General features: G+C 41.5%; 1 protein-coding gene across 6 annotated transcripts in view; it reads left to right on the top strand.

The window, feature by feature from the left end:
- The first annotated feature begins 444 nt into the window (after positions 1 to 444).
- Positions 445 to 23181, top strand: part of STARD3NL (STARD3 N-terminal like) — a 28348-nt gene continuing 5611 nt past the window's right edge. The window contains exons 1-7 of one of the 6 annotated variants that reach the window (XM_086742944.1): positions 445 to 515; positions 8840 to 9065; positions 15662 to 15958; positions 18497 to 18574; positions 20579 to 20656; positions 22337 to 22390; positions 22489 to 22606. In XM_086742944.1, coding sequence (XP_086599070.1) covers positions 15734 to 15958; positions 18497 to 18574; positions 20579 to 20656; positions 22337 to 22390; positions 22489 to 22606 — 553 coding nt within the window. In that variant the 5' untranslated portion in view covers positions 445 to 515; positions 8840 to 9065; positions 15662 to 15733. Of the gene's footprint in view, positions 516 to 8839; positions 9066 to 12315; positions 12399 to 15661; positions 15959 to 18496; positions 18575 to 20578; positions 20657 to 22336; positions 22391 to 22488; positions 22607 to 23181 lie in introns of those variants that run through there. The other 5 variants (XM_086742948.1, XM_086742947.1, XM_086742945.1 and 2 more) reach the window with 5 other exon arrangements.

Here is a 23181-nt window from a genome sequence, read left to right as displayed (position 1 = left end):
AAATGTAAGGACTCCGCTACAAAAACACGTGGGAGTTTAAGCAGAATTTAGGCCGACGACAAATAACCAGTCTCACTGCTCGTTTTGACCGTTTCATGACAATTCGGGGGATGTTCACACTTAAACAGAAGAGCTTCCCTCCCGCCGGGCACACGGCCACGCGTGGGCCACCCACCCTCTGCCTGGCCTCAGCCTTCAGTGCCGCTTCTCTGTGGAGCCCTCGCCCCACGGCCGGGCCGAAGCGCAGCCCGAGCCAGCGGCGGAGAGGTACCGGGGTCCTTCCGGGAACACGGCGGCCCATCCCTCACCTTCATTAAGTTCAAACCCACGCGTGCCCGCGGCACCGAGGGGAGTGGGTGAGCTGAGGCCCGCCCCGGGAACACGCCCCGCCCCCTCCGGCGCCTGCCCCCGCCCCCTTCCGTGCCGGGCCCCGCCCCGCCATTCCCCGGGGCCTGCGGCGGTGGCTGGCTGGGCGGTGCGGGCCTTCTCCCTCCGGCCGGAGCGGCGCGCCTGGGGTAAGTGTCACCGCCGCCCACCCGTCCGGCAGCTGAGGAGGGCGGGATAAACGCCGGGAGGGATGGGGGGCGCCTTGCTGGCGGAGGGGCGGCCTGGCCGCGGCTGGAGGGGAGGTGAGGGGAGCGGCGCGGCGCGGCGGGAGGGCAGCCCGAGGGGCCCGCGCGCGGCGCTGCCGTTGCGGCCTTCCCCTCCCTTCTTCCCGCCCCGGTGCCGCCGCTTTCCCTGGGGAGGGGAATTGAGGGGCCCCGACGGGCGGCCGGCTGGCTCCCGACGGGCGGCTTTGTGTTCCTGCTACGGCGTCCGCTGGCCTGCTGGGGCGGGGGGAGAGAAACGGCGCTTGGCGGGGGCTCGGGGAGGAGGAGGAGGAGGAGGAAGGGGAAGGAAGAAGGAGGTCACGTGCCGGGAGGCGGCGGGGCGGGCCGCGGTGGGGGGGGGGGGGGGGATCCTTCTCCAGGAAGAGTGGGGACTCGGGGGATGCTCAGCTTTGCAGTGCTCGGCCTTGCCCCGGCCTCCTACTCGCCCGGCACCTCCCCTTCTACTGGCGGCCCTGAGGGCTGGGTTGCGGGGGAGGGTTGTTTTTCCCCTCTTCCCCAAATCCTGGTTCAGCAAACGCATCTTCACCGAGGTGCGGTGACGTGTTTGTCCTGCTGGTAGCGGTGTCAGCAAAGCAAGGCGTGCAAGCCCCCCTGCTTTTCAGCATGGGAAAGCGTTGCGCTGGGGTTTAATTTTTCGCATCGGACTGAATTTAGGCGACTTCGGAGAGGCACGGCCCAATTTCGGCGTCCGAATTAAAAGTGGGTCGTTCATTCTTGAAATGTAAGGTTTTGTGTGTGTCTTGAAGGTCACACTGGTACGCCTGTACGAGCGAACTGGTCGAGCTTACAGCAGTTTAATCTGCACTAGCAGTTAAAGTTACTCATTGATGAAGTGCTAACTTTGAGTCAGTTCCCAGTTTTGTGGCAGTCAGGTGTAAAGTAGATACAATTATTGACTTTAACATGGAAAATATTCACCACAAATACTAAACTTGAAGAAAGAGTGTATTTTTGTTTTTATAAAGTCATGTTGGTGTGCTTAGAGGTATAAGGCCATCACAGTATTTCCGCACAGTGTTGCGAGTACATTTTATGCATATTTGTCATCCTGGCTTTTATAACGTGATGTAGGATTGTGTGCTATGAGAGCTGTCACTTTGTTCTGGAAATCCTCATGTTTTGGAGGATTGTTAGTCAATCCAGCATTGCGAGAAGGCTCATTTCTGTTTACAAGCCAGTAGGGTTGTTGTTATTTTTAGTAGATTTTTTTTTTTTCATCAGCTTTACAGTTTTAAGTAGACCAGATGCGGAGTGATTGGGGCTTTGTTTGTTTGTTGATAGCATTCAGGGCCAGATGCTCTGGGTAAAGTGCACTAGTGGTCCTCTTGTTATGACACGAATGCTTAACTTTAAATATTTTTCTGTTGTTTGTGTGTTAGACTTTCAGGATGAATGCTGGTCTTTATAGACTTGGTATGTTGAGAAAAAAATATTTGACCTTTTTAACAATGTTGAAATTTGTGAATTACTGAACTCTTAGTTCAGATGGATTAGGCTTTCTTTTGGGTGCATTTGGGCTAGAATGTGGTTTTCTTGATGTGATATATTTGAATTTTCATAAATTCTTAAGTGTTTAGCCATGAGTTTTTTCAAAATTAGTTTAGCAAGTTGTTCTAGGCCTTCAGTCATGCAAGGGAATGTATTTAGACTTCACCATTTTAAACTTTGCCAGACCATTCTAGTTAAACATATGTTTTAATAACTGTTTGTTGAAATGTTTTACAAGGGCAAACGTAGTTTCTAGTAAGCAGGATTTATGTATTTCGTTCAGTGAATTAAGTCAACAAGCGCAATATTATCAGTACTTTTGCAGAAGAGATTGGTGACGTGGTAATGGTAAATCACACTTGTGACAGCAGAAACTGTGATATCTCATGGTTAGCCTGCAGCATCCAGCAACTTAGCCGAGTCACTTTAAAGATCACAGATGTGTTGCATGTTAAATGTTCTTAAATTTAACTGTATCTGCTAAAAATCTGTTCTTAATTTGAAATCCTTAGTGATTGTATTAAAAGACAACTTGTATGTTACCTCTCTGCTTCACTGTGTTAAATTCAGCTAGGAGTAAAACTAAAAGTGATATGTTTTAAAAAAAAAAATTCTTAGTAAAGAATCAAACTAATGTCTTGTAATGACATCATGCTTTTCATGTTAAGATCAGCTACTCAGTCATCAGCTGAAGCCCTGAAACAGCATCAGGAGTTAATTTCTCTCTAGCACTGATGGAAAAACTAGATGAATTTATGTGAAGGTGTGTTAGAATAAATATTTTATGCTGAAGGTTCAGATGTAGAACCCTGCTGGAATTTGCTGCTGCTTGGACTGGGTAATTGTTTCCTTAGAATGTCCCTTAAGCCTTAAAATGAGAAAAATGGAGGTAACATGTAAAACCTGATACTTCCTTTTGTTTTGAAGCATCTTCAAGAGCTGTAAAATAAGAGTTAAGAGTGAAAAGTCTTACAGAAGTTTATCTTGTATTCTGAAATGGGTGTTGGTTTCTTAAAATACTGTCTTTCTTAACAGCTCTCAAGAATTTCCAGGGCTTGAGTTTGCCTGGAGAAAACTTTCACACCATTTTGTTGAATAGTTTTTGAGGGTGTGATGGAATCCTGAGTGTTTCCACTAATACAGAAAATGACTGACATACTTCAGGAAGAGTTCCACAATTTTGTGCTAGCAAAAGAAGAGCTTTTCTTCTCGAAGTAGTATCTGGCTAGGAGCCCTGGGGCATATGTTTGTTGTTGAATTGGAGAAAACAAAGAAATAAATGTGTATGAATATCCTGTGTAATAAACCGCTGTCATGCTTGGTGTTCAAGACAATCAGTAAGATGTTTGGTTTCTTTAAAGGATTGTGTTTTGTATTTAGAGAAATACTGACATAAATATGCTTGTGATACCTGAAAGGTTTATTTGGCCTACAGTTGTTTCAACTCTGGGAAACTGAGTGGATTATAAGCCCTTGTAGCTTAATGTTTTAGTGCTTAGTGGAGTAGAATTTGCAGTGGAATCTTTAATTTTGTGAGCTGATGTTGAGTGGGCTAGAAAGTCAGCTTCAGAAGGCAAGTAATAGATGTAAAGAAGAGTTAAGACCAGATTTGATGGAAGTTTTTTAATTGTATTTTCTGTCTTTGTACCACTCCCCCATTTACGCCCACTTCTCTTCCCTCCCTGCTTTTGCAAGAAATCAATGGCTTCTTTCTTAGTTTTTTTTTTTTTATTGGAAGCACTTGTTGCGTGTTACTGGTATGTGTACGTATACTTAACACATACTAAAATTGTATATATATGTTACTATAACTGTGGGGAGCTGATTGCGTTTAACCTTAAAATTCTGATGTAGTTTTGGGTCTTTGGCAAGACTAGTCTAGAACATCTAAACCCAAAAAGAGGTGTTGTTTTATTTTTAAGAAAACAATAACTTGGTTTTGGTAATTAACTAATTAAAGTGAGTACTATCAATCGGAATGTATTGGTCTCAAATAGGATAATGTTTTGTCAATTTTGTAACTGAGATACTTGTTCTTTGTATCTTGTAAGGACTTAACAGTGATAAAATGCACACACTTCAGTTTTGTAGCTTGCAGTGGTTAAATATCTTGAGTGCAGCTGAGATCTGAGGTACACCTTCAGAATGTATTATGGTGCATCCATAATTTTTAGTATTTTTCTTAAAATACAGTTGCATATTTAAGATCATACTCTTGATTAAACAAAAGCAGAACTTCACACATTTTGAGCTCTGGCAAGTGTGTTTTCAAGAGTATCGTTAATTCGGCAGGGGGTGTATTTTCAAAATAATTTTGGTCTAACTCTGAAGAGCTGTTCTTTCATATGCTGTTTCCCATGTCTGGTTTGAGCATACTCATATGAAGGCACAAAGTATTACTTGCTCTTTCTAGAACTAAGAAGTCTGGGATATGCTGTTAAGGAACTCAGAGGGGAAGTGGCAATGGCAATGGAGATGAAAGTAAGGCAATACTGATACTAAATTTACAAGCTGTTTACTCTGTCATTTTCTCAGCTCTTGCAGAACAAGAAGTACAGTGATTGTCAGAGGACAACAGTGTTCAGTAGGACACTGCTCAGTAGCAGGTCTTCTTCAGCTGCAGGGAAAAATTAGTCCAAGGTTGGAGCACTTTGATTTGACTTTCTGAATCTGAGAGTCTCACCCTTGGGATGGGGGAAGGTGACGTTGCCTGTTTCCCTCAGATGTCCTACTGACCCAAAATACTGACTTTTTTCTTTCTCCTTTTAGCTTGCAAACTGTGTCCTGCACTCTTCAGCACCTTCTCCTGGTGTTCTGGGAAAAAATATTGTTCAGTACCAATGTGGGATGTGTGCAACTGCCCTTTTATTTTTGTTAAATCACCATTAGAGCATAGGAAATTGGGGAAGCATCTTTCTCAAGGAAACTTAAAAAAATAAAACCAAACAAACCAAACCTGGTGATTTGTTTGTTTGTTTTTTACAGGGATACGTTATCTAAAAATTTTTCAAATACAGTGCTTACTCAGGTAAATAGCATTATTTTAGAATTAAGTTGTATAATCATTTTGCAGAAGATAAAACTTAAACTCCATGTGAAAGAAATAATAGGAAGTAGGAAAAAAACCCCTATGTTAATTTGCTAGTAAAAGCAAACTTGTGTTTCTACTCACTTTCTAACCAAGGCAAGTTAATTGCTCTTCTTGCTTTGTTTTTGTTTGACATCTAGCCGTCTGCTTGGTGACATATCTTTGAAAATCTCGATGACAAGCTATTTCAGTGCTCAGTGATATGAAACCAGATGTGCATTATAGATATAAGAGCACTTTGTATGCCATACAAGCTGTACTCAAGTGTATTTTGTGTATTCATCTTGCATGTTGGATGAGAAATGCTCTTTTGGCCTGAGGGATAGGTAAGAGTGCAGCAGAGCTACTCTAGTTCTGAACACTCAGATAAAGCCAAACTTTTTGTAAGGAGTTCTCTTCTGTATGGTGGTAAGTCTTGCCCTGCTCCTTTGACAGGAAGTTTTCCAAGTCTTTAAATGTGTTTCATATTTGTAACTTGTAATTCCTGCTGTGTTGCTTAATTGTAAATCTGGAGTATTGCCAAAAATTTACACACAGTGTACTTATGTTAGGGGAATTTTGTGGGCATACATCAGATTGATTAAAGTCTCTGGTGCCTGTCAAATGCAGATCTGTCTAAATGCTTTATTTTCAGTAAATAACCAGCTAGGAACTCACTCCAGAGGACAGACTGTAAGATAAGTTACATCTTTAACTGCGGAACTAGATGAAATCTCTGTTGGAGTGAACATAGGAGTAGGCATTTTGGAGCTAATTTACCATATCCTACAGAGTAGGAAGGTGTGCTCTCCTAGGTTGCAGGAATTCCATGAGGATAAAACTGAAGAGGATAGGAAAGGAACTGCAGAAGACAAATGAAATGTAAAAGCCATTTCCTGTACAATCCAGTGCAAGTCAGGAACAACAAAGGACAGACTTTTTGACTGAGGGAAAGCTTTCTTTGGACTGAACAGTTAACAGAATCGATATCTAAGGTGCCCTTTCTTTAGCATTAGGCTTCTTCAGGTGGTCTTTGGTACCTTCATGTTGGTTCATACTAATTAATCTCACTATTCAGAGCCTGGGACTCTTGGTGCAGTGTGCAGCCGTGAGTTCTAAGTTGTGCCTGCTCCTCAGACACAGCCTACTTAATATTGATTTGAAGCAATTACTTTTAATTCTGTAAATGGTAGTTCTGTGTTTGGGCCTTTTGATGATATAATGTGACCTGAATGTTAACTAGAGTGTTGCATATCAATAAAAATGACATATTTCCTACTTCAGTTTCCTTTCCAAATGTTAACTGCTCCTCTTTTAGCTTGTACTTGGTTATTTTGTAGTCCTTTGTTATTTGGTAGATTTTAGTTTTGAATAGTCATGTCCAGTGCAATTGTATACCTATTTACATAGTTTAAAAATTTCTCCCTCTTTGTTTTAAAACTAGAGGTTATAAAATGAAGTATTTTTGTGGATTTTGTGCTTTAACTGGAATAAGAATATCTGTAGAGAAAGGATGCAGAGTAGTCTTAAAATTCCCAAATGCTGGGAAGTAATTAATAGGAAAACTGATAAGTTGGGTCAGTTTGAACAGTTTTGAATACAGCATCAAATATTTTTGTTTCATCTGATTCAAGATTCAGATATGCTGTCTCTGATCTAATGTGTCAAAGAGTAAGAGTTATAAACTACATGGCACATCTTCTCATGACTGTAAAGGCTACTCATATGTGTAGGGCAGGTGTCTTCAGGTGGTCCCATAAACTTCTGAGTATTGTTGGATATCCAAGTTACACCAGTAAGATATCCCAATGAGTCTTAGCTAATTTTCTGAAACTGAAAGTTCAGGAAAGGCTGTAATTGCCTTAAAATAATCGCAGAATAATTTTTGCTATGACCAGTGCTTCTGAGCTCTTGATAGCCCTTTGAATAAGTCTTTAAAAAAATTTTTAGTCACTGCTGTAATCTCTTCTCAGTTAAATTCTGCTGTGTGTTTTTTCCCTTTGACAGAAAAAAAAAAAGTTGTGCTGATGCTCATGTGTGATATATTAACATAGTAAACGTAAACATAATTTAAACAAGGACAATAGAATGGAAGAATAGAGATAATATAAGGATAGAAAAGAGAAGTACCATTCTGATCTTACATCTCTAAAATATGTGTAAGCCTGACACATGCAATGTGTACCATCTGCTTCTCTCAGTGTGAGTGAAAATAATGGTGTTAATTGTAAATGTAACCTGAAAATCATGGGCTAGCTCTCACCGTGTATTGCTAAAGTCTTCATTAGACTCTGAGGGCAGGGAAGGAATGCAGTCCTAACCTTGCTACTTTTAATAAATTTTACTTTTCACGTACTTGAATGAGTCCAGAGGAGGGCAACAAGGCTGGTGAAGGGGCTGGAAGGCGCATGTCCCTTGAGGAGCAGCTGAGGGCATGGGATTTGTCTAGTTTGGAGAAAGGAGGCTGAGGAGTGACCTCATTGCTCTCCACATCCTCCTGAGGAGGGGAAGAGGAGAGGAAGGTGCCGATCTCTTCTCCTTGCTACCCAGTGTCAGAATGTGTGGGAATGGTTCAAAGCTGCGTCCGTCAGGCATTTGGGATCGATGGTTGTTGTAGATCACTTGTAGCTGAGCTGTTATGTTCTATTCTGTTCTTCTTCCTACTTCCTCCTTTCCCTAGCAGTACACACTGAGGAAATCTCTGATGAGGTTTCTTCCCAGCCCTGCACTAGCAGAAGGCATTGAGTGGGTAACCATGCCCCAGCTGAGGCATTGGCTCTGTCACATTGTGTGTACGTGCCCTCTTGACAGGAGTGAGAGCTGTGGATCATCTTGATATCATTTGACCATCTGAACAAATTTGCAAACAGCGTGTGTGAAGTGTCGTTTTTGAAAGTCTTCTGTGTTCATTCAGTTGAGGTGATTTCCAGAGGATGGCCAAAATCCCCACACCTCTGACACTAGCGAGGCTCAGAGATGAAGCCCTCAGTTTGAAGTGGGACATGCTCCTGAAATAAATGCTTGCACATCACCTCTTTTGGAGGTGAGCAATACCTGCTCATTTCCCTATGGATTTCTTTTATCTCCAAAGTGGCCAAGCATAAATGTCTAAAGGAGAGCATATGAGCAGTGCAAGTCTACTTCTGTCGAGGTCCTGAGGTGCTTGTAGGCCCCAGTGGCTGGGACTGGCCTCCCCTGGGTCCCCCAGCTACACCGTCTCATGCCAAGGACCTAGGGGACATATCTCAGCTCAGCCTGGGGCCTTCAGTCCCTGCCTGAGCCATGCTGTAGGTGTGCCTGTCTCTGCCCCTGTCTCATGGATGGGCCTGGGACCTGCACTGCAGAGAGCTGCTCTCCTGGATGGACCCCACAGACACAGGTCAGAGCTTGTCACGCAGAACACTAGTCATAACGTAGTGTAACTATGCTATCCCTTTCTATATGCTCACAACGAGCTGAGAAACGATGAGGCTATTTGCCTGAAATGCTAAGGGAATTTAAGCTCCATAAACACTTTTAAGGGCACACAACACAAAGGATACAAGTGGAGACACGACTTTGCTTTATTTTATTTTGTTTCATTTCGGTTTATGTTACGTTACCTTTTTTGTGTTACATTACCATTTTTTTGTGTTACATTACCTTTTTTTTCTTTTTTCTGACTGTGTTTCAGAGGCGATGCTCACAAGCATTAACACAATGCGCATGAGTAGCCAGAAGCAGGCTGGTGCATTCTTCACTTTATCTTGAAAAAACATCCCTTGCAGTCTGGCAAAGGCGAGCCACAGAAGTACAGAAAGTAGCAGCAGGAATACAGGCCAAGCAGTCCCTGTTTTCTGAAGAGCCAGAATGTGAAGAAGGAGGATCAGGACTGACTGCACACTAAAGGAGAAGAGGAGGTGTGTGGTACCATGGGGGTGTTTTCAAAAGTATGCCAAATAGCGATGACAAGCATACTTTTTGCCTTCCAAAACTTGCTGCATCACTGTGCTTCTTGGCCAGTGATGCATGAAAAGCACTCTCATGCCTGCCCAGCGCTTATGTTGCACTCAGGGAGAGCTGAAAAGTGGCTGCTCCTGATGGTGCAGCAAGGCTGCAGCCCTTCCAAGCACAGGCTGTTTTGCACAGGCAAGAAGCCCTGAGAAAGTGGAGGCAAGGGTAGTGGGAGCGAGCTCTGCTTTTCCAACTTTATGTGGGCAAGAGAGCCAGGGCACGAGTGGCACCTTGGAGGTGCCAGAGCAGCAGGTGCGAAGTGAGCAGAAAGGACCTGGAGGATCCCTGAGAAGGAGCTGTGCTCAGTGCTACAGAGGCCAAGAAGCAGCCCCCAGGGGCCACCCTTGGGGCCTGGCCTGGCAGTCTGGGAAGGTTCCTCCCCCTAGCTATAGGGCACAAGAGGCCATCTTCATGGTGCATGAGCAGCAGGCAGTAATCCAGCAAAAATGAACAGAGCAGAGGAGCCCTGACAACTTGTCATGCTCAGTTGCTGCAGAGAAAGGCCAAAAACCCCAGCCCTGGGGGAAAATTCTTTCCTGACCCCAGCGCTGGCAATCGGCTATTCCCTGAGCATGTGAGGAGGACCTGCCCCCTTGTCCCACAGGCTGGTCACACCTCCCAGGAGGTGACCAAGCCCTCTTCTCCCTCAACCTGGAGCCATCTCAGGGGCTTCCAAGAGTAGCCAAATGCCTCCGGCCTGATCTGCCTTGGGGGCAGGTATCCTTCCTGCACCTGACAGGGCACTGGTGCATGCTCCAAAGCATTGGGACCCCTTGCAACATCTCTGTATCCCACTTCTTACGGTTGCTGCCCCTAGCTCCGCAGGGGATGAGGATGGCAAGCTCTGCAGTGCTCCTTAAGAAGGCATTCTCTTAGTCTTGCCACTGCTGTCCAGCTGAAAAGGCCTGATAGCCTTGGGCATCTCCAGGGCTTGGTGGTGTTTCTCGTCTCCAGCAGCCATGTCCAGCCTCCAGTCTTCCTTCCTCAACCCTATCCAAGCAGTTCTACCAGCTCCTCGAGGACTTCCTCTCACATGTCTTCGCACTGCACCTGGGCCAGCTCTGGCAGCAGGGCATGGGAGGATGGTCCCCTTTCTCCTGCCCTGGGACATTGTGACTATTGTATGGTGCCCCTGTGCCTAGCATCCCTCGGAGGAAGGCCTTTCGGGTGCTGGCCATGAGGCAGTTACTGTGGCCAGGAGGCCCAGGGGGCTGTCCCTGCCCTTGGTGGCCATGCACTGGGCACAACTGCTGGGTGTCCCTGGTGCCTCTTCTGCCGCTCGACTCCCAAGGACAAACATGGTGCTATCTCTCTTCTCTCAGACCATGGCAGAAACCAACCCTGCAGCCCAGACACCACCACTGTTGGACATCTTCTCTCCACACCGGAGCTAATGTCCATGAGCCCATGCGGTGAGGAGGACCAAGGACACAAACCCTTTTCTGGGGGTATAACAGGGGATGGTTTTGGCAGCTGCAGCCTGCAGGAAAGCCAAAGTGTAACCAGAGCCGTCGGCTGAGATGGACAGTGCCAGGAGACCAGCATGGAAATGACACAGGCTTTGAAAAACAAGTGAGCGGAGGTGACATTGGTGTGGTGGAAAGGTTGGTCATTTTCAGACCTAGAACATTTGGATTCATGCCTAAAGCACAGCCAGGCAAATTACAACTCTTCCAAATGGCAAAAACAGCCCATTGTTGCTATCGCCGTCATATCCCCTTTTCCCATGGCAACCAAGCTGTACAGTTGGCTGTGATACAAAATGCACTTCAGCCACAGGGTAAAACTTCCACAGCTCATTTGTGACTTTCACTGCTCTGAGAGTTATTTTCCTTGCTCACTTTGTAGGAAGATGTTCAGATCTTACATAAAGCCCTGGCAAATCTTTTTCCTTTAGGATTTAGTATTTTGCATACTGAAAGAATAAGGAAGGTACTGTTCTTGTCATTTTGTACATTTGTGCCAAAACTCCTATGTACATTCAGGTGAGGGGGTAAGGAGGGGACGCTTTTATACCTTACACATTTATTTGGTTGTGGCGATGTTGGAGGTGGAAGAAAGGGTTTTGGTTCTCGTTGCATGAACTTTGTAGAGACTATGCATGATTTCCTCACTATTCCAAGGGACATGTGCTACTACACTGTTGTTTATGGTGAGAAAGAAGTCCTAAATTGTTTTTCGTTCTTTATCATATTTTTCCTTGCACCTGTATAGCTTATTTTCTCCTTTAGCCTTCGTGCTTGATATCTTTTTTGAAAGTGACGGCAGCCCTCTCAGCCTTTGTCTTGCTCCTTCTAGTCATCATAGTCTTCTGTAGGCCCTCCATGCTCCTAACCAATGACTTAGTCTTTGTTTGTCTTCAACCCAGACAGAATTTCTCTTTCTTGAAGCCAAGGGATGAGAAATGTCCATAGTGGTACAGGTGAGAGCTCACCAGGGCTTTGCACAGTGGTTGCTTTTCCTCTGGAAATAGTCACGCTGTGACCTACTCGTGCCTCCAGGAACATTTGTGTACTCTGATGGTCCAAACTGTGCAAGAAACTCATGGTGCTCCACTTGGTGTTGTTACCTATTTCTGCCCTGCAGTTCTTCACGGTGGGTTAATTGATGTAGGGAATATCTCTTCTGTCAGAGCTTCAGCTTGTAGGGAGTATGGGAGTTACTAGAACTATACCATGAGACAGAGCTTTTTCTGGTTCGTGGGTGCCATGAAATCTGTAGTATGGTGTGCTCAATGAGTGTATATTTTGGAGAAAGCAGGAAGCCTACGTATCTTGAACAATGGTTTTCTGCAGTCTAAATTCAGAAGATCTGACCATGAACATTCATGTTTCATCCATTTGATGACATAAAAGCATGAACAGTGGAGCCTGATTTGGTTAAGGGGGCTTTCACTCATCAGTAGGCTGCTCCACGCAGCCACAGCCAGTGGTTCCAGCCCTCCACTAGCTCGCTGAGCAATGGACAGGCTGTTAGGGTGGGTTCTGAATGAGAAGCTGGTGGTGTCAGTCGAGTCACTTTCGAAATGGATGTTTGCCTTCTATGGAAGGAAATAACCACAGGTGACAGAACTGAGCTTCCATTTTGAAAGAAATGGAACACTTCATTGCAGAAAGCTTTTCCAGTGCCTAAGCTGATTTTACTCTACAAGAGATGAAACACTGGTGTGCCGGCGTGATGCAGTTAGCAGCACTGCTGTCTGTGGGGACATGATTTACTTTCCAGGAGTGTGAATAAAGGTGCTGATGATGTTTAAAATGAATTCTGCTGGTATTTAGTGAAGATGAAGGTTGTTGCTGGTAATGCTGACATGAGTAAGGAGTTGACTGGCCAGGTGGCCGTCCAGCACTAAAAGGAAACTGCCTCTCTTTAGACTGCCTACACACCTGTAAGAGAGCTGCAGAGAAGGACTGAAGATTTTGCCCTTTGTACACCCACGTAAAACCACCTGAGAATGTCATTGTGATGAAATTACTGATTATGTTATTCCAGATACAAAGGAACATTTTTTTTAATTAATGAAAGAAACTACGGAAAACAATGTTCTAGCACACACTTTGTGATTTATCAGTTTGCAAAACTGGTGCAGTGAGTGCGGAAATCTGCCAGGCTATGTCTATTCTGTTAAAGAATCTCAGTATTTGGGTGCAAGCTCAGTGTGACCAGCCAGGCCCTTGCGTGTGTCCAAACATGGAACTGATGGATCAGCAGGCTGAGTGAGGCTAGAGACAAATTCCCTTGCCATGAGCGTCCTGTGTCCAGAGGGCTTTGAGGCAAAAGACAGTCAGTAGTGAGGATTTCAGACTAGATGGCATTTTTACGCTGAAATTGACGTTTTGTGTTATGCTTGAAAATGAACTGGTAGCCAGTGCATTTTAAGACCATGCTTTCCTCTTTGCAAAGGGCCCCACAAGGGACATGAATGCTGACCTAGCACATCCTGAAATAATTAGCTCTAGCTGTACTAATTGCATTCCCGTTCTGTGCTGTATCTAGCAACAAGCCAGATTGGAAGTAACAAATTCCTAGCTAATTGCACTGACTGCCACATTAAAGAAAAAAAAAAAAAGTTATATCTTTTAGCCAGTGTAGATGGAAATTTTTTTTCCGCTTTTTTCTTTCTTTAACAATTTCTTGGCTTTTCCCTTCTTTCTTCACTATGGCTGTTGATGGCCTGATCTGGGTTTTTTTTGTCTCATCCCAAATGTTTTCCTATGAACGCCTGTACACAGCAGGGCCCTTCAGTGTGAGGGTTTTCAGTACAGAGCAAGTGCTGTTTACAGCACTCGAGCACAGTGATTCTGCTCACACCCTTGGGTTCAGAAGGCCCAAAGCCCTTGAGACACCTGACCAAACACATGCCACATATGTCTTCCTCCTGCAAAGCCCTTTGACAGCCATGTTTCAGGCAGCTGCTGTAGAAATGAAGGAGGAAGTTTTAAAGATGTATTGTGCTTGGCTGCCCTTGCCTGGTGCTTTTGGTTGGCTGGGCCACAACTCTTCGTGTAGGCAATATCCAACATTTCCTTCTGCTCTTAAAAAAGATCCTCCAGAGAGGGAGATTTCATTAGCAAGCAACACATCTGACATCATGTGAGTGCTGCTCTAATACAGACAATATCAGCCCCAATCTTTGAAGCTCAATAGCGCTTTGCTTCCTGTGGTTTAGTTTTAGTTTTTGTGATTGCCCATTTCACGAGTCCAGCTTGTGATGGGAAAGGCAGCAGGTGCACGGTAACATGCCCTGCCTTGCTTTGCTTTGGACTTCTCCCTCTGAGTGTTTCTCCTAATGTTTCCGACCGGGACCATCTGTCCTTTTCGTCCACATCTGTAAGAGTGAGACTGTTGGAACAAGTAATCCTAAGGGCAATATCATTCTGGCAGTGTGAGCTAGTATAAGGTGGAAATTAAATGGAAGGGAGTTAGGCACTTTCAGTGTCCAAATTCAGCAGCTCAGTTAAGAAAACTTTTCTTGGAAAGGACAGAACAGGTCATGAGTACTGACTGTTGATTTCCACTGGCTAGAGAAGATTTTGCGCTTTATCTATCCACTTCAGTGGGAGGTACAAATAATATATGGCAGAGCTTTCTTCAGAACTTTTACTTACTTTTCAAAATGTTCTTTTCCTCAAAGAAGCAACATGAATCCTTAGGTACGTGCTAGTCCTCACTAGAGGATGTGATGAGAGAACCATGTTTCTGCTTAACTCTGCTGTGTGCTGTACTGAAATACATGTTTGTATAGTGAATAATTACATGATACGCTTTGTTTTGAGTAGACAGGCGTTTTAGATAATGTGGATATTGTCAAACTAACAGATAAATGTGATTTGGTAAGGTTTCGTGGATGGTATTTGAAACAGAGGTATAGAAGTAATTGCAAAACATTTTCTGACTGAAGATGTATATCAACATGGGATAGTCAGAGGTTAGCAGGTTCACTGAAATTCTTAATGTGGAGTAAGTCTGCATTTGTGTTCCTGCTGTAAAGCTTCCTAGTCCTGTCAGTACTACAATTGTATATGTGTGGGTTCTTTTTTTATTTTTAAGGTAAAAACCTGGTGCAAGTTCTATTTAATTTCAGAGTTTGTCCACTTGCCTAACGGTGTTTATAAATTCGAGTTTATGGGTGACTCAGAGGAAAGGAGGGAGCATGTTTTACAGAGTTGAGACTAGTACTTACTGGGAGAAGTTATTGCACAAATCCCGACACTTCTCAACAAAAGTTGGGTAAACGAGGGTTAGAATGAGAAGGAATAAAGATGCTCAGTTGTAAATCTGCTTGACAGGATCTTGAAACAGGAGTAAGTGCAGTACAACAATTTTTGTCATGATTTTTATTCCAGTTAATGATGAAACTGATTATCTCAGTCTCATATTCCAATTTCTTGAATTACCTTTAACCACTGGGTTGCATACAGTTTTTTCAGAGAGACCCTGTCTGGCAATGTAAGTTTTCATAGCAGCTGAATTTATCTATAGAGCAAACAGCAGTGTATTTGCTTTATAGAATGATTACTACAGTACTCAGGGTTTTTAATGGACTTCTAATCTTTTGGTTGTGTCGGCTCTGGATGTGCTGGTACCTAACACTGCTGTTTTTCAGGAATTGTATGCGGAACTTAACCTTTAAGTTGACTTCTATTAAGAGCATTTAAATCAGAATTGGAAACCTTGAAGATGCACAGCATCATGCCTTTTATTCATTCCCATTTAGTTATCTCACACTAACAACATGGAGATTGGAGCCTTCTAAATCTAGATACTGTTCCCTTATTCCCACCAGTCTAACTGAACGTTAATTCTCTTGTTTCACAAATCCTCTGAGAGGTGAAGAGAGCCTAGATATATCTTACTTTAGAAACAATTTTTAGAGTCTACTTGCCAAATTCTCTTAGTCATCAGTTTATCAAAAAGAGAACTGACATAGCAAGATGAAGATACCTACTGGAATTTTGAGGTTTTGTTGACTAATGTGTTTTGGTTTTGTTTGTTTGTTTAGAAATTCTTCCTATATGGATCAGCTTTCTAGTGATGGTGAGACTGGAAGAAGACCACTCTAAGAAAACCCAGGATGAATCGGGTGCCAGGTGATGCAGAAAATGCTCACAGTAGCAGTGTGGAATCCTGTCCTTCCTTGCGGGATGTCCACTCCATCAACCCAGCGCAGCTGATGGCAAGGATTGAGTCCTATGAAGGCAGAGAGAAGAAAGGCATATCAGATGTCAGAAGGACTTTCTGTTTGTTTGTTACATTTGATCTCTTATTCATAACCTTGCTGTGGATAATAGAATTAAATGTGAGTTGTCTTTTCAGTACCCTTAGACTTATTAATTTCTTTATTCACTTCAGGACTGATTAATAAGTTGCTCTTTTCTGTCCCAAATTAGATGCTATTTTTATCTATTTAAATTAAAGCAGCTTCTTACTTTTAAGCTTTCATGAACGTAGTATCTACTCAACTGCATCTACTTTTAGTCATTAGGATACATGGTTTATTATCTTCTTATTGTTAAACCTTTTGATGTTCCTGTAGTCTGTGAACAATGCTGAAGAAATTATTGGAAATCCAGTGAACTTTTCAGGCAGCAAGTAAAAATTTTACCATATGTCTTTGAATTTGGCAAGAGGTGTGAGTTTTAACAGGGTTCAAGAGTTTTCCTGCTGGGTAACTCAAAGTCAGTGATATTTCCCTGAACTATTAGTCCTTAGAAAGACTTACTATGGCCAAAACCTTTCTCTGGCTGTGATATATTTTCTTTGAGACAAACGTACTATGCTATAAGTTGTGTATGTCAGAATGCATTTAAACAACATAAACTCCCACAGTTGCCACCTTTTAACTCCCACATTTGTAATTTGGAAAATGAGGCAGTTCTGAAATTTCCAGAAAGCAATAGGATAGCTGATTTGTTATTATTTCATAAGTAGTGTCTTAGTTCTTCATCTGGGTTTTACACTATAATCTAAAGTGTGCATTTAAGAAAGGACACACAGGGAAAAGGGACAGAATCCTTTTTCTAGACAAGAAAGATCTTGAGTAAGCATGTTTTTTGTCAGCATTCCTTTACAAGATAAATTACCTTGGTTATTGATCTGACATTATGAAGTTTCAGGAGCTGACTGGTCAAGTAGTTCATTGATACAGCGAAAAAGTACACTTTCCGATTTCATTTGAGAAAGCAGACTTTGCCTGAATGCTGTAATTTTGGGATTAGACATCTGTCGTCTCCCTAGGTGGAAAGCTGTTGTATCCAATCCGTAAAGCTAGCTCGTCTCAGAAAAACAGCATAGGCTTTCTCTTTTTAGGCCAGTTTCTCAACAGCTTGTTTGACTAAGAGGAGCAGAGTCTGGGTTTGTATCTCTTGTCGAGGATTCAGAGTACAGATTTTCATATTAGTGCTCTCAGAATATTTGAAAAATATGCATCAAAATTCCACCAACTCATGATGTTTCATTTCGAGTGCTGCAGCATTAAGGGACCTCAAGATCCTAGTAGTAATCTTTGTGAAAAGCTGTCTTTTAAGGAGAGCATATGGTGAACTGGAGTCCTGTACTGACAGATGTCAGCAAGAATTAAAAACTGGTTTTTGTCTTTGCGAGTTATAATATTAGAAGCCATTAGAATCATTTGATATCTGAGATCTGATGCATGGTTAGGTTTTTTTGTTCTCTGTTTTTCCTTAGTTTAACATGGTGCTCATACAGCCACACAGTGAATAGCTTGGAGAGGAGGAGGTTGATCTTCCTTGATTATGCCGGAAACAGATGATCACAGCTGATGCAGTAGAGGAAGCTATATTTAGAAAGTTGCTTAGCAGGTAGCCATAGAGAGGAGAAGAAATGGAATAAATTTGGAGTTGGAGTGAATAGACTCAGGAATACACTGTTCAGCAGTGTAGTTGGCAAGTGGGGAAGTGTCTAGTCTGCATTGCTTTGGGATGGTGAGCATATGTTGCTGGTGTGCTTTGATACCTCCTTTCTTTATTAAAGCCTTCTGTTGGTGTTGTTTTCCAGTGCTTTACGTAACTATTCTGTGCAGCGCTTAATTATTGAATTTAATATTAAAATCAATAGGATATGGGCACTAAGGTTTTTCGCTCCCAGCTAAGATTCGCTCCCAACTCTTCTCACTCTGAACCAATACATCCTAAACGACTTTCTTAGTAACCCAGTTTGAACAGGAAAGTGATGAATCCTTCCACTAGAAAGAAACACAGTGATTAAGGAAGATGCGATTTTGAATCCCCTCAAGCAAATGAAAGAATTAAACTTGGATGTTTGTTATTTGTGGGAGAGTGGTCTAATAGTTGCAGCTTCTGTGTTTTTTACAGTAGGTTTTTTTGCTCAGCTCTCTTAAAACAAAGAGTGTATACGCTGATAAGGAAAAGATCTGGAGTATGAATTAAGTTACAGTTTTGTTTCCTATCTGCTAACATGTGAACAGCTAGAGCGAGTTTCTGCGTGACTTTTTGATCTTCTGATCTCCTGATGTCACATAAAATGCTCTGTAAATTTGTGTAACAGACCTTACATTTAATAATGTCGTCTTCTCTCAACAGCTTGTTTGCTTTTATTTTGGGACAGTCTGAAATGTAGCTTGCATAGGCCAGGTGATAATCCTAAATGTTTTCACTTTGAAAATTGTATATAATCATGAAAAACAAATGAGGACGCTAATCTTGAAATTTATATTCTTAGCATGTATGTCCTCTGTATTTAGTTTAATGATCTTTTTGTACATCAGTGGGGAACTATTAATTTCACCCTTCAGATTTGGGTGTATTTTGACATCAGTAACTTCTGTTCTAAAGCTGTGTGTGTTGTTTCCTTGTAGGTAAAAGGAGGCATTGAGACTACCTTAGAGAAAGAAGTCCTACAATATGACTACTCTTCTTCATATTTTGATATATTTGTAAGTGTTCTTAAAAAAAAAAAAAGAAAAGAAAAAAAGCAGCAAAAGTATAGTTTTCCCACGTTCCTTCTTCCACAGATGTTCCCTAGTTTAAGTACTGTGAAAGGATTGATCTTCTATTGATAATTTAAACCAGAAGGACTTGTGCCAAATTTGACCCATCTAGGGGTTGCCTAGTCCTGCTTTGGCAGCAGGCTCAGGTACCCTGTGGACAGAGATGCTTCGGCACGCTTAAATTGCATCTTCTGCTTTAGGGGGCATGGAAAAGCAGATTAAAAACTTGGTCAAGAATGTGAGACTGATGTTACATAAAGATAATTCATTAAAAGGACAAGACCAGTAGTCCTCCAGCTGCAAAATTATTTCGTTTAAACCAACTTCTACAGAAATAAGTCAGTTGCAGTGAAGAGGGACTTGTTCCCAGGTTGGCCTGTATAGGTCAGGTTTCTTTCAGATTTCTGTATTTTTAACTCAGACAGGTTTTTTAACATTGTACTAAAAACAGATGACTTGAGGTATGATTCTCCTTTACTATATATAAGCACCTTTGGCACATGGGAGGAACTCTGCTGCACTGGGAAGTTTCAGTGTCTTTCAGCAACACTGTAACTCTGTAGTTGCAATGCATTTTGCACTGCATGGACCAAGTTAATTATCTCCAAGTAAAAGCTGTTTCTTTACGGTTCTTCTAAAGGATCCCCCATTTTTGCAAGATCATTAATTCTACCAGACCTTGTTTACCTGGCAGAGATGAGCTGGTTTGGTATCAGTTGTTTTATATCGACACCTATATCCTGAATCTCTGTTTGAAACTGGTGTAAAAACCTATGCTTGCTCCTGCATTGGACCATTTGCTGTGTGAAATGGAATGAGGTACTGGGTACAAAAATTTCATAAGCTAGCAAACTAAGCTACTTCTCCCTTTCTCCCATCATTTTGCTGGCAGGTTCTCCATGATATACCTTACTGTAGAAAGCAAAAACTGTTATTTGTAAATGCTGATGCTCTGGAAATTATTTTGCCCTGTAGTTGAACGAAGGTTTAAAAACACGTAATGCAAAATTGTAGGCTTTTATTCCCTGGGAAGGGACAAGGTCATTAAATTCTGCCAAAAGATTTGTAGGCTTATACAGGACTTTTTCGGTTTCTACTACACATCACTGAAACATATATATATTTGCATAAGATTAAATGGGTTCATTATACCTCTAGCCATGTCTGTCCTTGATTTCTCTTCATTTTAAAGTGTTTGTTTCACATTTTTTAGATTCTGAACACATTTTTTTAAACAATTTGGAGGCAATCTAATATGAAAGAATAAACCAGGAAATTGAGGGTTAGAGTCGCTTATTCAGAAATCTCGCCTATCTGCTATTGATTTAATTTTCTGGCCTAGAAATACTGTAACTTACCTTTATTTACTGCAAATTATTTGGAACAGCTTGCTATTGCAGGCATCTCCTTAAAGAATACTTCATCGTTGCAACATTAATATTTCAAAAAATACTAAAAATTTAGTAAGTAGAAAATTGCTTTTAAATATCCTTCTCATTTTCTGATTGCATTTGTGAAGTCTTTACATTTTTTAATGATATTCTTGTGCAGTGGCACACCACTAAGGTCAGTGAGATGCACAGTGATGCTCAAGGTATGTGCTGGATTAATTGCATCTAGATTTAACTGCTTAGATTCCAGTCAGGTAAAATGGTCATGAATATATTTTGTGTAGCTTTCTTATGTTTCTAACTTATTTGTGGAATTGCACGTGCTTACATATTTGAGCCTGTGTAGGCATGTGAGTGGTGCCATTTGCTTTACAAATGGGAAATTATATTCTGTTTCTGTTTTATAAGCACACATTCACATTTGTTCCTCAATAACAGAACTTAAATTGTCCTGTTTTAAGTTGTTTTTGAATTAGTTAGTATTTTCAGTGAGCTGAGAATCTTGTGGTTCTTCTGTGTTCTGAATTAACCAACGAATATTTTTTTCCTTTCTCTATAGCTACTGGCAGTCTTTCGATTTAAGGTGTTAATACTTGCATATGCAATGTGCAGACTGCGCCATTGGTGGGCAATAGCTGTGAGTAGTAGCCAAGCGTATTGGAGTTTTAACTAGAGTGGATCGAACAGACTAAATTTTAGATGCCTCTTAACGCTTGTATGTTAAGAATCATCTTGATGCTATATATAAAAATTCACTGTACGCTAACAGATGAAAAACTTCTCTTCTGGAAGATTTTCAGCCTAAAGATAAGAATTTAGTGGCACAGTGGGTGTGGTCCTTTTAAGGTATCATGTTAAAACAAATGAAAGACTCAATTTGAATCTAGTATGGATGGCTGGTCATAACTGTTACCTTTGACGTGTTATTTAATGTTTGAAATATATTTGCATTTGAAATAGTGAACTGTATTCAAAAATAAGAATTGGCATTATTCTACCAGAGATCCAGCTGTCCATTAACTCCCACATTCTTAGCTTTTCAGAGTTTTAGGTGCCACCTGTTGAGCACTGGCACCTATATCGCTTCATGGTTCAGTAGAAACTGTTGAATATGCATCCCTTCTTAGAAAGGAAGCTCTTTAGAACTGTACACAATCACAGTGGATTGGAGCGAATATCTTTAATGCAGCTGTACTGTGTGGATGAGAAGGAATGCAGAAGCTGATGACAAATTCCTGCTTCCACCAGTCAGTACTGTAGATTGTCATACAACAGACATATTGCTGGCTTAGTGTGTTGTAAATCTTAGACTTTTTTCCCTTACACTGTAATAGATGCATGTAGAATGTGTTCATTCTTTAAGTGACTAGCATGCAGTTTGTTTAGTAGTCTGAGATTACATGCCATGGGTATTTTTTTTTTAAATTGTGTTATTAGCATGGCACAAGCTTATACATAACAGTAACTGCTACTCTGATTGTGTTTATTTAAGCGCATGCCTCTCAAACTCCCTTACTCTTAGTTGTGTAGCTTTGGAGTATTTCTTCCAATGACATCCTCCAGCTTGATGCATTTGTTTGTGAGGTAGTGAGAGTGAACCCGTCGTGGTAATAAGCAATTAGATATATAAAGCTTCACTGAAGGTTTTGCAGAAGCCATTAATCTTAAAATCCTATCTGTGCTTACCAGGAGCTAGTTAGGTTCTGCTATTAGTTAAAGAATTGCTGGACTCAAATGCACTCGTAGAGCCAGAAGCCTCGCTTAAGTAAACAGTACTTGTCTACTGCTTTTTTTTTTTTTTTTTCAGATGTTTTATGCAGTCTCCCATTTTTTAAACATGTCAAGGAGTATCAAATGTTCAAAGTGATCCATTTTTCATAATATCAGTACGTTAATTAAAATATTAATTCAAATTTACTCCTGCAAAGATGTTTTCTTACTTGAAATGGATCTTCTAATTTAGATGGTAGTGAAAAGCGTTTGGAGCAATTCTGTTTGCTTTTTCCCAAATACATAGAGAGATACTGCATCTTCATTATACAGTAAGATCACAATTTATATAACTCAGCATCTGTGTAGCATCTAAACTGCCTATCTGCTGTGTGGAAATCAACATTTGGAGATGTATTAAAAATTATCTTTATTAAGGAGGTTATTCTAGTAACACTTTAAATTAATTGTATCATAATTGTTACATTTTATTCGGTGGTCTTGCTGTTGCTGGTAAATATTTAAAGTTGCAATTGATAGATAATGGCAGAAATGAGAAAGTAAGTCCACTTACCAGTCTTAACTGTTCTTACCCTATCTCTTTCAGTTTACAACAGCAGTGACCAGTGCCTTTTTATTAGCAAAAGTAATTATTTCACAGGTATATATCCTAATCAAATGTTTGCTTTTGTTATTTTCTTGAAAGTAAGGTTCTTGAGGGTAATTTTTGTAATGTGGTGTGGTTTTGTTTTCTTCAAGCTGTTCTCACAGGGTGCTTTTGGCTACGTGCTGCCCATCATATCCTTCATACTTGCCTGGATTGAAACTTGGTTCTTGGACTTTAAAGTGTTACCACAAGAAGCTGAAGAAGAAAACAGTAAGTTTTTGATATTTACCCTCTATCACTGCAGTTGGCAACATTCAATCCCATGTTATCTGGCAGAAGAATGCTTCTTTCAGCTTCTCAAAATTTGAAGAGCTTATGGGAAAAATTAAATCACACGGCGTAATTTTTATTTTCCTGGAAAGGAACATAAGCCTTCAAAAAAGTGGAGTTTTAATTAATTTAGAGAAGCAAAAGTTAAAGGGTCAGATTAGCAATTTGTCAAGCACTTAGGGACATACATAATTTTGTATGCTTAAGACATGAATTTGAACTAACTTGGGCTTTTAAAATTTTATTTTCTGGGTAATGCATTGAGTAAGTGTCTGGTTCTTCTTTTAGGAAGAGTAGACACAATAACTAACTCAATGTCACTAGCTCTTATTTTGAGGTGGAAAGGGGAAAGCGAAGAAGTATTGTGGAGATTCTGCTTCACGCACAGACAGAATGAGACCAGAGCCAGTATGAATTTCAGCCTCTTCAAGATGAGGCAGCTGGTTATCTGACACTCGGTGTATTCAACTGAATGGAGGAAACCTATTGATTTATTTGAAAAATAATATTGCTTG

This window comes from Chlamydotis macqueenii, chromosome 2 (genome assembly GCF_036417535.1).
Source record: "Chlamydotis macqueenii isolate bChlMac1 chromosome 2, bChlMac1.mat, whole genome shotgun sequence".
In the NCBI taxonomy this organism is placed as follows: domain Eukaryota; kingdom Metazoa; phylum Chordata; class Aves; order Otidiformes; family Otididae; genus Chlamydotis; species Chlamydotis macqueenii.
The sequence above is the reverse complement of the archived record's forward strand: the minus strand, read 5'-3'. Positions and strand labels throughout refer to the sequence as shown.